The 17981-nt window shown below is 46.3% G+C and overlaps 1 protein-coding gene across 2 annotated transcripts in view; it reads right to left on the reverse strand.

The window, feature by feature from the left end:
• Positions 1–17981, reverse strand: part of CDH22 (cadherin 22) — a 224535-nt gene that overhangs the window by 85360 nt on the left and 121194 nt on the right. For both annotated transcript variants that reach the window (XM_063459177.1, XM_063459178.1), the window contains exon 3: positions 5535–5829. In XM_063459177.1, the coding sequence (XP_063315247.1) occupies positions 5535–5829 (295 nt within the window). The remainder of the gene's footprint in view (positions 1–5534; positions 5830–17981) is intronic.

Below are 17981 nucleotides of genomic sequence, written 5' to 3' on the forward strand. Positions count from 1 at the left end.
GTAGAGGTTCCTCCAACGTTGGAGGTCTGACTGTACTGTCGCGAGTATGGGTAAAAAGTTTAGTCGGTATAGGAGTGACAGGTCATTGGGCAGCCAGACGCCAAGGTATTTAAGTTTGGAGTCACACCAGGAGAAGTGGAATTGCGATTTTAGGTGCGCGACCTTCCCTGCCGTGAGAGATATCGGCAGGGCTTCCGACTTGCTCAAGTTAAGTTTCAGGTTGGATATACCGCCGAAGGTCCTAAAGGCTCGGAGCAGGTTGGGAAAAGAGATTGTGGGGTTATCTAGAAAAAATAGCATATCGTCCGCATAGGCGGCCACTTTGTGTTCTACGTTGTGGAGTCTGTACCCACTAATTCCCCCGTCCTGTCTGACCGCCTCCAGGAAGGGTTCTAGAGTGAGGGCAAACAGGAGGGGGGACAGAGGGCACCCCTGTCTGGTTCCGTTCCGGATGGCAAAGGGGGCGGACAGAGCGCCGTTAACCCGAATGCGGGCCGTGGGGTTCGTATATAGGGAGAGGATCCATGAGCGGATATGAGGGCCGAATTGCATGTGGCGGAGGGTGGCTTCAAGGTACATCCAGTCTACCCGGTCGAACGCCTTTTCCGCGTCTGTGGAGACCAGGATTAGGTTCCTCTTCGTCGACCGGGCAGAGTGGATCATGTGTAGGGCTCGGGTGGTGTTATCACGCGCCTCACGCCCCGGAAGGAATCCCACCTGGTCCGGGTGGACCAGGGTGGGGAGCACACGGGAGAGCCTCATGGCTATGGTTTTGGCGAAAAGCTTGAGGTCGGCGTTGAGGAGAGAGATCGGTCTGTAGCTCCCGCATTCCGCGGGGTCTTTTCCTTCCTTCGGTATGACCGTTACGGTGGCGCGTAGGGCATCAGTTGGGAACCGACCTTCTTCTAGCAGAGAGTTGAAACCTTGCACCAGGCATGGGAGCAGTATGTCCCTAAACCTGCGCAGGTACGAAGTGGGCAGTCCGTCTGGGCCTGGAGCCCTATGGGTTTTGGAACTTTTGAGTGCAGTAGCTAGTTCCTCTACCGTGAGCGGTTGTTCCAATTCCTCAGCCAGGTCTTCCGGGAGCGTGCGGCCTATATGGTCCGTGAGGAAGTCATCTATTTTGCGCCGATGTTGGCGCGCGTCAGTACTTCGGTCGGTGGTATCCAAATTGTAAAGCTCTTCGTAGAAGAGCCTGAAAGTCTGCAGGATATCTGTCGGGGTCCTTTTCATTGTCCCGTCCCGTCCTTTGATTTGGTGTATGTGATGCAGTCTCTGTCTCTGTTTCAGTGTGCGTGCCAGTGTCCTACCACATTTGTCAGAGAACTCATAAAAGTGTCTGTTGGACTTGCGAATGGTGTGTAATAGGTTCTGGGATAGGAGGTCCTTGAGTTGTCTACGTGTGTCCGTGAGGTGTCGATAAGTGTCGTCCGTTTGGTCAAGTTTATGTCGCGTCTCTAGGGTGGAAATCTCACGTATCAGAGCTTGGGTTTTGGCGCCGTGTTCCCTCTTCCGTTGAGTGCATAGCCTGATCAAATGTCCCCGTATTACACATTTATGTGCCTCCCATATAGTGAGGGGGGCAACATCTGGTGTGGTATTTTCCTCAAAGTATTGGGTCAGTGTCTGGGCTACTTGTGTGGTGATATCGTTGTCAGTCAGGATATTTTCATTAAGTCTCCAGTGGCGTTCACTGGGTTTAAAGAGCGGAGATTTGATTGTAACCTGGACCGGTGCGTGGTCCGAGTCGTGCTGTATGCCAATGGAGGCGTCTATCAGGAAGGGGAGGTATTCCTGTGCAAGGAATATATAGTCTATCCTGCTGTATCTGGTGTGGGCCGCTGAGTAGCATGTGTAATCCCTGTCTTCGGGGTGCGCCACCCTCCAGCAATCTATCAGGCCTGATCTAGCTAAGGATTGTTTGGCCTGGCGTATACAGTGTGAGGGGATGGTGCTGGTGCCCGCGGATGAGTCCATCCGCGGGTCCAGAGGAATGTTGAGATCGCCCGCCAGGACCAGTGTTCCCTCCCGGAATTTCTCTAATAGTGCAAGGGTTTTTGTTAAGAACCGGTGTTGACCCTTGTTAGGGCAGTACACCGTGGCGAAAGTGTACCTATGGTCGGCGATTTCACCCTTGACAAATATGTACCTGCCCAGGGGGTCTGCCTGCGAGGCGGAGCTGACAAAAGGGGTACTGTGGGAGAAGAGAATGGCGACCCCCGCTCGTTTGGCTTCGGGGTGATTGGCGTAATAGCCTAGGGGGAATCGTTTATCGCTAATCAGGGGGGCATCTTTACCTTGTAAGTGTGTTTCTTGAATAAATGCCACAGAGGTCCTTTGTGCCCAGAGGGAGCGTAGTAAGTGTCTCCTCTTTTCGGGAGAGTTAAGGCCTCGAACATTATGCGTTCGTAGGAGCAAAGGCGAGGGCAGATAGCTCGATGCCATGGATGAGTTCGGGCACGGAACGCGTGGGGGGGGAGGGGGGTAGAGGAAGGAAAGGCGATACGGGGGGGAGTAGATAGGGGTCGGGTCAGGGGTTGGGTCAGGGGTTATAGGCAACCGTGGCCCTAGGTCAGGTATGGGTGACCTAATATACAGGTGGGTCCGTTGCTGGGGGACTAGGAAGTCACGTGTATGTGGTCCGTCAGGTGGTACCGGGTGTCACGTTCCCCCGGACCACATAGGGGCGGACAGCAACACTCAGGGGTCGTGCGAGTCAGGACGAATAGAATAAACAATATATGTGAAGTCAACGGTCTTATTGAGGGGCTACGGAATCATCAGACGTTGGGCGTTCCGTGCGGGCTGGCGTGGGGCAGAACAGGGGGCTAAGCCGTGGTACGGCGGGAGTCGGAGCCGGGGGGGCGCCCAGTCTCGTCAGGCTGGTTTCCATGGGGGGGGGGACGTCTCCTGGGTATCCCAAGCGTGGCGGGGAGGGCGGGGTTCCAATAATGGTCTCAGTATCCGGAACTTGGGGTGACTTCAGTCGGTCGGGGCGAAACAGGGGGGGGGGGGGGGGGGAGGGGAGGGGTGCGCGGGGCAGGGAAATTGCACACATTCTGATAAAGGGAGAACAATTTTGCAGAGAGCATACAGTACAGGCAACATTATTCAGATTTAACAGTAAATAAACCTTAGCGAAGTTCCCCTTATGCTCACAGTTCCCCATGTCTTAGCCACTGGGCAAAGGGAGGTCCGCCAGTACCCGTGGTCATTGAGAACTGCGGCATTACGGGGCGCAACCGGTATAACGGCTATCCTGGGATCGTACTGTGTCTGACAGGGCGTGGGCGGTGCAGGCTGCTCACTATCTTATATGCAACGCCCCGTGCAGCGTGCAACTCCCAGGCCCCTTCGAAACTCCCCGCAAGCCCCCCTCCCCCCCCCCCCAACTAAGGAGCGGGCGGCCGCTCCATCAACAGCAAGGGGACGTGCCAGATCCGGGAAAATGGCAACTTCAGAAGGGTGGGGTGTATGGTGGTTATACAGGCTAAGACATGCATACAGTGGGTTGTAAGGGGGGCGAATTTACTAGTATCTTACATAACGGGCTACAATGCAGTTGGCATGCAATATAACACTCATAACCAGAATCTCCCAATTCCCCCCTCCCATCCAGCGCCCCACCCCAACCTGACACTGGACCCCCCCAATTCTAGCCGTTGAAGCAGCTAACGGTTCCAGGGAGTCCTGTAAAATTAAGGGGAGTCTCGCCATTCGGCGTGGGCAGTCGGGCGGTTCTGGGCTGAAAACTGGGTAGCGTCCCGATCTCCGACCCTGGTGGAGTCGGATGTCAGAAAGAGGCAGAGTACCCCAGTCCCCTGGTCGGGAAAAAATCCGCCGGTGGGCAGTCCCGATACCAAATAGTGGGGGCCTACACCCGCTCCCCACCCAAAAGCAATAAACGGTGTGTGAAAGAGAGCCCCCCCCCCATATCTGGAGTGTCCCCAAAATGTCGGCCCCGGGTCCCCATGGCCTGCGTGGAGAGGGTAATAACTATGCCCCCCACATGAGGATCAGTGTGTGTACTTAGCTGTCGTCGATGCTTTCAGATAGGCACATCATCATACGGGGGCAGTTCTGGAGGGCCAGGTGACACCGGGGTCGGGATCAAAACGGGTTCAATTATTCTTCGGGCCCATTAGGGCCTCCCCAGCGGATAGGTTGCGTGTCGTTACGTGCTCGGTTGCGGAGCGGCTCTGGAACCTCAGGGTGGTCCGGGCGTGGCGGAGGATGGTCCAGTATCCAATTGCGAACGTTGACAGGTGGCAGGTCCATCGATCTCAGGAAGCTGGGTATGTCGTTGGGCCACCTCAGGGAGCACCACGTGTTCCCCCGCTTGGCCTGGAGGCTGAAGGGGAAACCCCATTTGTAGGGTATACGTTTCTCCTGGAGGGTATGCGTGAGTGGCCGCAGCGCCCTTCTTGCGTCCAGGGTGAGGGTAGACAGGTCCTGGTAGAGCGAAACAGCGGCATCTTGGAAGGTGATGGTCTGAGCACGTGCTGCTCTCATGATGGCGTCTTTAAGCTGGAAGGACAGTAGGCAGCAGATAACGTCACGTGGGAGGCCATCTCTCCTGGGGGGACGAAGGGCCCTGTAGGCTCGTTCTATCTGGTAATCTTCTGGGGCATCTTCACCCAGAATATGGGTGAAAAGCTGCGTAAGGGTCGTGCCTAGGTTTTCATGCTCAACCTCCGGCAGGCCTCTGATTCTTATGTTATTACGCCGTCCCCTGTTGTCCAGGTCCTCCACCTGTCTGCGAAGCTCGAGCAGAACCGAGCCCTGTCTAGCAGTGGCGTGGTCAGCGGATTGGGAGTGTTGGATGGCCCTGATATTCTCCCCCTCCAGCTCCGTGACTCTTTCCTCCAGGGCAGTGAGGTCCCTACGTACCTCTTGGATCTCTTCCCTGATCGCCGCCCTCAGCTCCGCCACAAGCGCAGTTTTGTCGCCCTTGGAGAGCATGTTGGCAGATATGGACGCTAGTTCAGCAGTAATGTGTGTTAGCTGGTCGCCCCCCGCCGGGCCCGACTCCGGGCCTGCAGTACTGTCCAAGTCCGGTGGCGCGGCCGCCATCTTGTCCGCGTGTCTCGCGGCTCGGGGGCCGTCCGGGTATGCTAGAAAATCATCCAGCGGTCCGGCGTTTTTCCTCACTGGACTCGAGCCCGATGGTCCTGGGGTGCCCTGGCGCTTAGTTTTCCCCATTTTAGAGGTGAAATGTGGCATAGATAAGGGGCTTTGTGGTCCGGGTTCGCGGAGCTCCGGCGATATGCGACTCACTCCATGCACGGCAAGCCACGCCCCCCAATATCTGTGATTTTATCCACTCATGGGCACACTGGGGGAACTAACAATGTCTAACCCCTAAACATAAAATGTTGGGTTTTAACAAACAAATTGTATATAGTGTCACAACCTGTTCTAGGCCAGCAAAACAGTTCAGAAGAGTAATTCAGTTATATGACAAAAATCAGCACATAATATTGTAACGTTTTACTTTTATCATTCGACTATCTTTGGCTCTCAATGTGACTCACCTACAGGTGACAGCTCAGGGACACTTCCAATGTATGGTGCCTGGAGGAAGCGTGGTTCGCTGTCGTTAATGTCTTGTACTTTAATGATGAATTCAGATTCAGGCTCAAGCAGTCTATCTGTGTTTCGGTCTCGAGCCTGTGCACGGAGTGTATAGAAGGTCTTGTGCTCCCGATCCAAACGCTCCGTAGCATGTATGTCCCCTGTTAGTTCATCAATGATAAAGATGGAACCGGCCCCTTCCCCGGAAATAGTGTACTTAATGGAACCATCACCCTCATCGGAGTCTGAGTGAATCTGTGAATAAAATATATATATATTGTGGGTACACCGTTATACACATTTTAAACTTGTTGTAGATGGTGCAAACAGATGTGATAAAAGGAAAAAAAATATCTAAATATATAAATATAAAGGCAATATATCAACAAACGTTTCACAGTTTTATGAGATGGAAAAATTATCTTTGGCATATCATCACAATACTTAGATAACCCGTTTTTTAACTAAATATACACGGGATATATTTAAAATGGTATTGATCCCCACTAAATCTAGGGTCTTAGGTGTACCTCACTTTTTACACTACACCATGCAACTCAGGTAGCCTAAATACAACAGCTACATGTCCCAAGGGGCTTAAAATAATGGGATGAATCCCCACTATATCTCTGTCTCTTTTAACATGCTAGAATTTTCGTACTTTCAACACCTCCAGCCATTACAGTTCCATAATGATCTGTGATAAACTAAAAAGAAAGTCCCACTAGTTAATACACAATCCCGAATAACTCTCCTTCAGCAACACAAATCCTTTCCATCTAATATGGTCACCCACCACATTAGGTGGAAAGGATTTGTGTTGCCCGATTCAAAGACCAATGATCTTCACTGTTTCACAATCAGCTGTCTCACTCGTTTTAATGACCTTCTGCAACATACACCCTTTACGTGTTTTAACTACTCCGATATATATAATTTTGTAGCTTTCTCAACACCCCTCTCATTCAGAAAAATCTGCTCTTGACGCCCCGATGCAAATAAGTCAAATCTCCATTATGTTTCCCACTTCACCACTCTCGTATATGTTGGCTTGAGAAAGGTACACTGGCCCCTCCATCTGGACTTTACTTAGGGAAGCCATCTCTTTTCTCACCATTTTTGTCAACCACAAATTACACTCATTTATTTTAGTTATTTATTATTGCCATTTATATAGCGCCAACAGATTCCGTAGCGCTTTCTTATAAAAGATCATTTTTTTTTACTCTGGTGGGTCTCTTTTAGAAGGGCAAGTAAAAATACGATCTGATATGGAAATGAAGCGACTTTGGTGGGATTGCCTTCACATGTTTCCATTCTGACCAGCAGTCTTGTTGATTGTTTACTTTTCTCATTGATGAATTGGCTTTTCAACCACATAGAGCCATATTTGATATAACATTTGACACATCTAACATTTCCTCCTAATCACGCAGTACTGGAGACGGGCTCCTTTAATTGGGTACTGTCACTTGCCACGTTTTTAATATTAAAATTAAATAATGTAAAAATAATTATTAATGATAATAAAAAAAATATTAAAATAAAATAAAGAAGACTGCACTGGTGACTCCATCTTCGATCCATTTTATTAATTGTTTTAAGCTCTATTATATCTACATGGAGGTCAACATACAGAAAGCATACAAGGAAAGAGGAAATGAAACAACATGAAACAACAGGGGGTTTATATATTAAAAATGGTATTTTCCGAAAAGTGGTGAACGCATGGAAACTGGACAAAGTCACTAATGTAATGTGTCTTGTGGTTCCACTCGTTTCCATGGTCAATGCCCCACTTTTAGTACTGTAGACCACTTTCAGAACACAACGCTTTTTTATACATACCTCCACATTCTTCCATTTCTCCTCCGTATGCTTGCCCTGGCTTTACCTTGACTGAACTAGATTAAAATACAATTTGCTAATTCCTTTATATAACTTTAGCAAGAAACAGAACATTTTGTGTTAAAGGTGCTTTTTAAATATTTTATTCAAAAGAGTAACTTGACAACATAACATAACAAGTGATATTTTTTTTCTTTAAAAGGACTGCGAGCCTCCTAGGAAAACTATGAATTATTCACAAGCCATGAACATGTTTTTGTATGAACCCATCACAACATCCTTAAAAGAGGCTGTTTGACTAACACTTTGGTTGTGACAAAGGAGCAAAATGAGTGAGAGAATTGTTCCTTTTGTCAACATCTGATTTGGAAGTTGATCCATTCTTTAGTGTTGGGTTTGGCAACCTCGTGTTTTTGAGCCACAGCCAAACAAGCCGTGACTGCCTGGTCTATTTTATGCCTTGATTTCTGTTTCTGTCTTCATTGTCTTTGTGTGATTTAACCATTCCATTCTGTGCCTTGCTCACTTTTAAACTATTGGCTTTCTGAGTATAAATATATTACATTCTTTATCCGCATTCCATTTCCAGTTATCGTCTTTCACTTGTAGTACCATTTCTTCCTACAGGATGGACAAGCGTGCTTGGAGTTGGTTTACAAGAAAAGCAGATGGACCTTTTTTTTTTTTATTACTGCACATCTATTCTACAGTGAAGAAGATACATATTAATTAAAAAAAAAAATTAAATATAGAGCGATCTTTTCTCAGATTAATGAGAATTAAAATCAGAAGTTCAGCTCAGACTTTTATCATTCCAAGGTTGATAAAATACTTTCTATTAATTTGGGTAATAATACCAGGAGTCCAAGTTATAAATTTAATAAAAAAAAAAAAAAACATAATTACCTTTCATGGTTATATAATTATTATTAACATTATTTTATTAGCACAGGTATACATTGCATTGTAAAATAACTAAATGAGAAATTCATCACGTATAATATTTGCACGTTGCTATATTTTCTGATAAAAGCCCACTTGGCACCTGTTAAGAGGTGGGATATATTAGGCAGCAAGTGGTCGGTTTTTATGCGTTTGAGCAGGATAATGCACCCTGCCACTCTGCAAAAATTGTTCAGGAATGGTTTGAAGAACATGATGTAGAGTTGAAGGTGCAGCCTTGGCTTAAAATTCCCCAGATCTCAATTCGATTGAGCATCCGTGGGATGTGCTGTAACAAATAATCTGATCAATAGAAGCCCCACCTCGTAACTTGCCGGACTTAAAGGATCTGCTGCTAATGTCTTGCTTGGTGCCAGATACCGCAGAACATTCAGAGCTCTTGAGGAGTCCATGCTTCAATGAATCAGAGTTGTTTTGGAAGCACGAGGGGGACCTCCTCGATATTAGGCAGATGTTTTTTTGTTTTTTTCTTTACCTTAATTGACAATTTTGTTTTCCATATACATATACATACATTTATTTATGTTCATGGAATATAATAGTGCGGTATTCCAACATAAATAGGCAGATGGTTTTAATGTAGTGGCTGATCAGTCTGTGTATTTATATATGTATTTATAATCTACCAGGCCGTGGCTTTGGACAATGTATTGCATGGATAGTGACATCATCCATGAAATTATGTCCCACGATGAACAGGGAATAAAGCACACAATACCTCGGTGCAATCGCGGGCAACAATCGGAACATACATGCATCTGAGATTAGTAGGAGTTAAACTCCTGAGCAGTATTTGCGGCTATTTTAATGCTGGAAGCTGAAAGAGTTGCAGCACAGGTGTGAGAGGGCTGTCCAGGGGGTCTATTTGTCTTTCTTCTGTTGATTTAAAAGTGCGTTGGGATGCCTGTTAGCAGACTATCACAGGGGTGAGACAGTAGGCAGGAATTGTCCTCTGCTCTTGTTAGACTGGCACTGTTGCTAGAATGGCACTGTGTGGGTTTTCTAGACTGGCGCTGTGTGGGCCCATAATTTCATTGCTCTCCAGGGCTGAACTGGCCCACTGTGAAATTCCCTGCGAGATCTGCAGCTAACCACTATACTATGATGAGTATATATGATGTGGATGTGCTTACATGTGTCTACAGCAGGGGTGCCCAAAAGGTAGATCCCCAGATGTTGTAGAACTACCACTCCCATGATGCTTTGCACGCCTTTAGAATGCCATTAGAATGACAAAGCATCATGGAAGCTGTAGTTTTAACACATCTGTGGATCTACCGTTTGCACACCCCTGGTCTACGGGGTGAGAAAAGAAATTGTTGTCATTTTTGTCATAGGAACGGAGTCAATCAATCAGGTATGCAGAGATCTCTGAAAACACCCCTCATGCTGTACATGCTGCAAATTATCTCATACTTAGAGACTCCAACAGCCTTCATCTATCAAACTCATATAAGATGTGATGTGTAGGACATCCACACAGAGATACGTGAAATTAATGTGTAAAAAAAGTTTTTTGTCTGTACTTGTCTTCCAGGCCAAATATAAAAAGTCCTTCTCTGCACCTGGAACTGTTACTCTCACTATTATCAGGCAACGCTGGGACATGTATAACCCATTAAAGTCCTCCATTAACTCTACACCACCCTAAGACACTAAACTACACATTCACCCGAACATTACCCTGACACCCTACACTGCAGTATAGATTACCTCTACATCACCCTAACAAATTACACTGCACATTAACCACTACACTATCCCCAGGAGCTGTCCTGCGTAAAGCATTGTGTGAGCACATCATTAGACACTACGGTCATTAATAGGGCCAAGCAGTGTGATTGGCAGTCAGCCTGGTTTGCATTGACTCAACTCAGCCTCCTAACCAATCGTTCCGCTTCTTTGTACAATGACCCAGGTCCACTACTTGTCTGTAATCCCAATGTTGGAACTGAGTTTGTGTGATTGTGCTTTTAGGTCAGTGTGAGTGGCACACCCTAGTGGGGATTTCTTTCAAAGTGTTCTGAAAAGTGTACTTTACATTTCTATTCCAGGTTGAGAAAAGTCCATCGAGTTCAACAATTAAGCCGTTTAATTTAGCGTGGCGGAAATGAAGAGAAGTGAAATAAAAGGAAAATGTATTCATACTTATCGTAATTTTCTTTTTCTGGCTACATTCCATGGCAGCAATGATAATATTCCTCCCATCCAACAGGACATAAAAAATGAAAGGATAAAGGATTCTACGACTTTCAACCAAATTTTGTCTCTCATATTGCTGCTAAAACCAAATGACAATGGTGCAAGAAAGTCCTAAATTGTTTCTTTCATCTGAGAGTTGAATCAAGGTTCTCTGGTATTGTGAGTCCCCTGCTCTGCCCAGCACTTACCTCTCACTCTGGGCGTCACTCCTCTCCCTGTGAGGCACCGGGTCTCACTGCTCCAATGGCTTTTGCCTCACTCGCGTCTTTAAGTGCGAGATGTTCCTTCGGGGAAGCGTTAGCGCAGCGCTGAATTGGAAGCCACATCTTGCAGTTTGGCAGGTCCTTCACATGAAGTTGCAAATGGGTCCTCAGCTCCAAACCCATAAGGCGCGCATTTGCCTAGTCTGGCGTGCTTTAAAAGGGAAGGGGGAGTTACCATCCAGGGGATGCTGGTGATTTGGGCATGTCGCAGGGCCCTCTTCCTATTTAAATCTGCTCACAAACGCTGTCATTGATCAGTATTACTGTGCTTATTTGTCCTGTTAGTTGCTCACCTGTTAGTATTCTGACTACCTGGTATCTGATCTATGGCTTGACCTCCGTTTACTAACCTGTGCTGCCTGACCTTACTATTTGCCAGTCTGACCCTGCCTTTGCCTAATTTTATATTGGTAGCTCGCTTTTCTCAAGCCTATTACTGCATGCTGGGCTTTGCGTACTAAACCGTGACATGTGTGGAAGGCCCATGGCTCATTCCATAATACACAATAACAGCTACAAAAGGTCCATTGACCAAAATACAACACAAATAAAAAATTCAAATTCTACACAAAAATAATCTGTAATAGGATCAAACATGGACAAGTTATCCATGAATAATACAGACCACCGAAACACCCATTTACAGAGGTCTGCACTTCAGATAACCTTTCCATACTCCAGGATTGACCTCACTGGTTCAACATTCCCAACAATGAGTTGCACATGCTCCAGTCTTGGATATGTGCCACAAAGGAAACTACATCTCAGGAGATTCAATATGGCGACTAGATATTTTACATGGAAGAACATAGAGACAGATCCTGGTAAGGGGGTGAAAAACAATTTAACACCTACATCAAATAACAGGATCCTACCTTCAGAAAGAGGACCTGAAGGAGTCCAATATTTTCCACACTCCCATAAAAGGTACCACAAGGAAAATACCACTAGGGACCAGCTTCTACTTAAGGGATTATAGCAGGTGCTAATTGATTAATCTGGTTTAAGGACTGAGCCAAATGTACATGTTTTGATAAAATAAAACGTAAACAAAAGTTGTAATTTGACTTTATGTCTGTTCAACCGTAATTCACCTCTTTCATATTAAGTGCAACCACACCTATTATATATCATTTTATTCAGGAGAAATAGGGCTTTCATTTAACATCAAATATTTAGCTATAAAACATAATTTAATATGAATAAAATAAATAAAAATAATTAAGACATTTTGTTATTTCTGCGTGACATTGTAACTGTGAATGTCATAATTCTGTTTGCTTTTACTGCAATAAAATACACATATTTGTATTCAGCGATGTCTCACGTGTAAAACAGTACCCCCCATGTACAGGTTTTATGGTGTTGTGGGAAGTTACAGGGTCAAATATAGCATGTTGAATTTTTCAGTTTTTTCACATTGTAATTCGCCAGCTTGGTTACGTTTCCTTTGAGACCGTATGTTAGCCCAGGAATGAGAATTATCCCCATGATGGCATACCATTTGCAATAGTTAACAACCCAAGGTATTGCAAATGGGGTATGTCCAGTTATTTTTAGTAGACACTTAGTCACAAACACTGGCCAAACTTAGCATTAATATTTGTTTGTGTGTGAAAAATGCTAATTTGAACGCCAATTTTGGCCAGTGTTTGTGACTAATTGGCTACTAAAAAAGACTGGACATACCCTATTTGCAATACCTTGGGTTGTCTACTTTTGCAATTGGTAGGCCATCGTGGGGGTAATTCTCAATCCTGGGCTACCATACGGGCTGGATCAGCAGCAGGGGGACTCCTTGGAAAGCCAGCTAAGTCCCCCCATCATGATCAATTGGCGGGGGATCACCAGCGAGCAGGTACATCCCCTGGACCTCGGGAACCTACTCTCCTGACCGCCGGTGTTTAGAGCCGGGTCCCCAAGGACGGGGTTAATGGTCACTGGAACAAACAAGACTCTCTGTGCAGAAGGGAGGGGAGTGGAGGGGAGGAAGGTGGTTCAGCAGCTTGTGAACCCACCTCCCTGAGATGCATTTTTGCATTTGGGATGTCTGAATCCATTGTGTTGCTGAAAAAATGGTGCGCGGTGAAAAATGAGGATTACCGCTTACAAAAAAGCAAGACGCTGCACCGAGGATTTGGGAGCTACTGGATGCGTGCATGCACTAAGATATATTTGTAGTTTTTAAATTTTTGCCATACATATCAGGCAATAGCTTGTATTTTACCTATATAACATGTTTTGCTGTTCATTTTACGTATTAAGAAATTTGAGTAATATAAATCATAGATGAAATTTTATACTCAAAGTGACAATATCTATTTTTTCTCAACATATAGACTTTAAAATGCTGATGTGATGTTATAGCTCCCTGCATCTCTTATTATGCTGTTATAAATACAGCAAAGAGTACCATTTCATAAAAGTCAGACTGCGTAGAAAGAAGTAAGAAATAACACACATTTGAAATATTGTGTAATTCTAGCGTGTAAATATAATAGCAGAACATTTGAGTAATGCCATCGCTATGAACTTGCATTTTCAAAGAATGCGTATGCAGCCATTCATTACTACTTGGCCTTTTTCAGCAAAGGCATTACAATAATAAAATATACATATTACGTTTGAAGGAATATGATAAATAATGAAATTTGTGTCCCTATAAAAAGGAAATGCATCCTTTTATTCCCTCAGTTTGTAGTTATTCAATTTGGAGAACAGCAGATAATACACACTCTCTCTCTCTCTCTCTCTCTCTCTCTCTCTCTCTCTCTCTCTTTGTTTTTAATCTAGGAGCCAGTTAAAAATGTTAGAAGCCAGTTTTTGTTTAATAGTTTAATTTTCAACGACAAATGGGATAGCATCGTCTTGACTGAAATCATCAAGATTATTAGCAACCAGCCATGGTAAAAATGGCGATCAGAGCGACCTAAACAGACTCACTCACTGATTTGGCACACGCAGACTTACTGACAGACAGACATCAAAAAGAGAAAAAAATGAAAACTGAATGTGGGGAACACTCCCATACCATGGGTGTGGACCAAATTCGTTTCCAAATATATACCTCAAAATGTGAAAATCACATATAAAAAGTAGGGGGAGGGGAGAGGGATTAAACCTTTATTGAAAAGACAAATACAATTAAAGTTAAAAGATTGGCTACAAAAAATGCCAATACACAATAGGACCTAGAAGGTGGGCAAATATGGTATCCTAGAGTTAATTCTGATAAGGAGTCAAAAAGCTCCAAAGTATAGGTATCTGAATAAAACAGAAAAACGAGGAGGGGCAGGGGAGAAAAAACAGGAAATATTCATATAAACCCCTGTATTGGAGGTATTAACACAGAAATTGTGTAAATAGCACTGTATACATGCAGGTACATTCGCTTGTCATGGGGAGTAAAAAAGCGGGCTGTGGTTACTGCCAAACAATAGGTGTATGAACAGTGGGATGCACAGAGGTGGGGGAAATGCTCCAAACACACTACTGATATTTTTTTATGTGGTGTATCTACTAAGGGGTGGGAGAGACCTTGATATAATTTTGCATGTTGTACTGATTGGGGAGTTAGGGACATCTTGAGGCTGCCTTGAAGTAGCAGTTAGTTCTGACACTCACAGATGTGAGTTAGACAGCTAGCCCAGGGCAAGTCTAAGACGTCTGTGTGGTCTGTGGGAGAGGTGTGGATACTAGCGGCGCTGTGCAGCAGCAAGTCTGTGTCTCCTGTGTTTGGAGCATTTCCCCCACCTCTGTGCATCCCACTGTTCATACACCTATTGTTTGGCAGTAACCACAGCCCGCTTTTTTACTCCCCATGACAAGCGAATGTACCTGCATGTATACAGTGCTATTTACACAATTTCTTATAAGAGAAAAAATAGCCTGTCGTGTAACCTCGCCAAAAGTATCTGGCATAGCATTAACATAACATTAAAGTGTAATACATCAAAGAATATTTGTGGAATGGAAACCCAATGCACTCCACCCGCAGCTCCCCACCCCACCCCCCATCGACCTGCTTCCCCCCCGTTTAAAGCGTGGCATTCCCCGTCAGCGCCTGAGGCAGGCCATAGAGTGCAGGAGTCTGAGTGGGTGGGGTCCAGGTGCGCTCCCAAACTGATCATCGCTGGCCACTATGGTCCCTCGGGGCATCCCCCAGTCAGCCTACCTTCCCCCCACAACACGTACAGTAGAATTATATTTGACAGTGACCTCCAGCCCTGAGTATGGAATGACCTTTTCGACCACTCCCTGTTCAGTCGGGTACCTCTCCCCCCGCCCCCCCCCTCGTACCTGCCGTATAAATGTGCTGTGGAGCGTTTAGTCCCATATCCCCAGCGAATAAGTCCCCATCTCATGGGTGGTGGAATTACGTATCAGGTAGCAGAAGGGGGTCTAGGGATCCCCAAGCGGGCAGAGCCCAGGGGACCCAGCGCGCTCCCAGGCAGATCATCGCTGGCCGCTGTGGTCCCGTGGGGCACCCCCCGGTCGGCGCTCCCAATCCCCCCCCGCAGCACGCTCCAACTGCATTGCAATGTGTGATATAGTAAAATATGCTGGTGGGACTTGTGGTATGGGTGATCGGCAAAGCGCCCAGTCTCCAGCCAGTCGGTGCGAGTCTGTGTCTTTTCTGTTGGTGGCCTTGCACCCCTGGCCTGTGTGGTAGTTGGTAGGGGTGTCAGAACCTCCGGCACTTATTCCCTTGGGGAGCTGTACCTTTAAATGTCCCGGAGAGTCTCAAAGCGTTCGCAAGTAAACAGGTGAGAAGCTTACAATCGTGGCGATTATCCTCCCGTGGGGTCAGTGCTGAGGGCGGAGTGCCCAGCTCGGTTAGTTCGGTGTCCCTGCGGGTCTTGTCGTCTGCTTGCGGAGGTTTCTAATTCTCTGTGGCATGGGGCCACTCCCTGAAGCCTGGGGCCAGCGGTGTAGAAGGTGAGTGGGTTTGGCCACTGCAGTTTCTCCGGTGCCAGGTGGAGTTCCCGTTGAATATTTGTCAGCTCCTCCTCATTGGTTATTGTGAAAGGGCCCTTGGGCGTCGTTATCTGTATGCCTGTGGGGAAGCACCAGCGGTACCTGATGGCTGCCGCTTGGAGCTGTCTGGTAAGCGGCTTCATTGCCCTCCGGTATGCTAGGATTGCTGGGGAGAGGTCTGGAAACAGCTGGATTTCGGCGTTCCCCAAGAGCACCTTCTCGGTTCCTCTCGCCCTTCGGAGGATGTCCTCCTTCAGTTGGAAGCTCTCCAGGCAGCATATGACGTCCCTAGGGGATCCCTCTGGGGGCCCCTGCGGTCTCAGCGATCTGTGTGCACGGACAAATCCTATGTGTGTCTGGGGAGGCCTGGAGAGGAGTTGATTGAATAATTCCAACAGTGTGGTCTGAAACGGCGCCATTTTATCTAGCCCCCTGTCACGTATATTCTGTCTTCTGCCCCTGTTGTCGAGATCCTCGACATGTAGGGCTAATTTCTTCAGTATCGTGGTATGTTGCTGTATCTGGTCCGCATTTGCCGTCTGTGCCATAGACATATGGTCGCAGTCTGCCTCCAGCTGCGCCACTTTCTGGCTGAGGCCTTGGATGTCCTCCCGCAGCGCGTGAAGTTCGGAGGTGAGAGAGGTGCGAAGATCGTGATTAGCCGCTTTCAGGTCTGCTTTTGTCGGCAGCTCTTTCAGCAGGGAGAGTAGATTAGGTGGGCACTCCCCTGGTGCCTTCAGGCCGCCTTCCGTGCACTGCCGGTCCCCCCTCGGTGACGGCGGACCCGATAGGCCTGAGGATGTGGAGTCATTAAAGGCTCCGCCTGAGTCACCAGATAGTGCTTCATGGAGGGGGTCGGTGTCCCCTTAGGGGTGTCCGCGTGTCTCGGTGCGTGTGCCGCTCGGTGGGTTTTCCCCATGGCTGCGAACTGAGTGCAGGATTGGCGAGGTTAGCTGGGAGCCAGCGGGGAGCACAAGGTTTAAGCTGCCATTTTCTCGGACCGCCAAGCCACGCCCTCGGGCATACTTTAAAATTGTTTCATTTTTAATCAGAGATGTTACTTACTTTAAAAGTTTTATAGTGCCAACATATTCCGCAGCACTTTACAATTATAAAATGGGGATATTCGAAAAGTAATTTTCATACAGAATATATGAAGAGTTGAAGAAGAACTTAATCGAGCTTACAGTTTTACACTTACAAACTTCAAAATGAAACAACCAAATGTGATCCTAGTGCTAAACATAATTTGCAAAGATAAATTATGATAATATTCAGCCAGGTGAGCTATTTCTACATTGTTACATGAGTACAGGTTGGGCCCTCAATGGGTATGGATAATTTAATTAGGATATGTCTGGGAACACTTATTACACTAGCTTGTGATATGATAGTTGCATGTTAGCCCAACAGTACCAGATTCATTGGGACAGTCCCAGTTTCGGAGTTCTGTCTGTGATAGAAGCTACAGGATGTTTAATAAAAGTTCAGTACTCACATGGTTAAAACTACTGTGCAACTATCTTGAACCAGGGCGCATGTGTGGAATGTCAGGAACGCCCACTATGAGATAACATATATAAGAGATAAGTTTTAGTTTAATAATTGGATGTAACTATTGTAATGTGGGTGTAATTTTTTTATTTATTTTTTTATACGTATGGAATACGTCATTTGTGGTATATATTCTTTGTTCTCTTGTAAACGTGTCCTCCGTCGGGTATTCCAAGACTATTGTCTGACTGAGACCTTTGCAGCTGCAAAACAATAAATAGCCTTTGTTCCTCAACGACCTGTGTCTGCCTCATCTCTAACCCGAGAATTCTTGCACATGTCCACCCGTCCCTCATTAGACCTGTTTGTACTGTACACAGCTAACTAAGGCAGCGTTTGGTGGGGTTAACCATCCATTTTAACCTGGCATTCACGTCAGGCTAACATGCCCTCTTTTCAGGTTGATAAGCCTAGAAACCCTCATTTTGTCACAACCCACCCATCCATTGAGACCCACCCCCTCTCCTGAGCTGACACCTACCAACGTTGGGAAGTACAAACATCTACACTGTCAATTAAGATACTAATACATATTCATTTTAATTAAATTGTATTTATGTTTACAGGCAGTGATGTAACGGAACGTGTCTACTATTTCAT

The sequence above is a fragment of the Pelobates fuscus genome, chromosome 6 (assembly GCF_036172605.1).
Source record: "Pelobates fuscus isolate aPelFus1 chromosome 6, aPelFus1.pri, whole genome shotgun sequence".
NCBI lineage: Eukaryota > Metazoa > Chordata > Amphibia > Anura > Pelobatidae > Pelobates > Pelobates fuscus.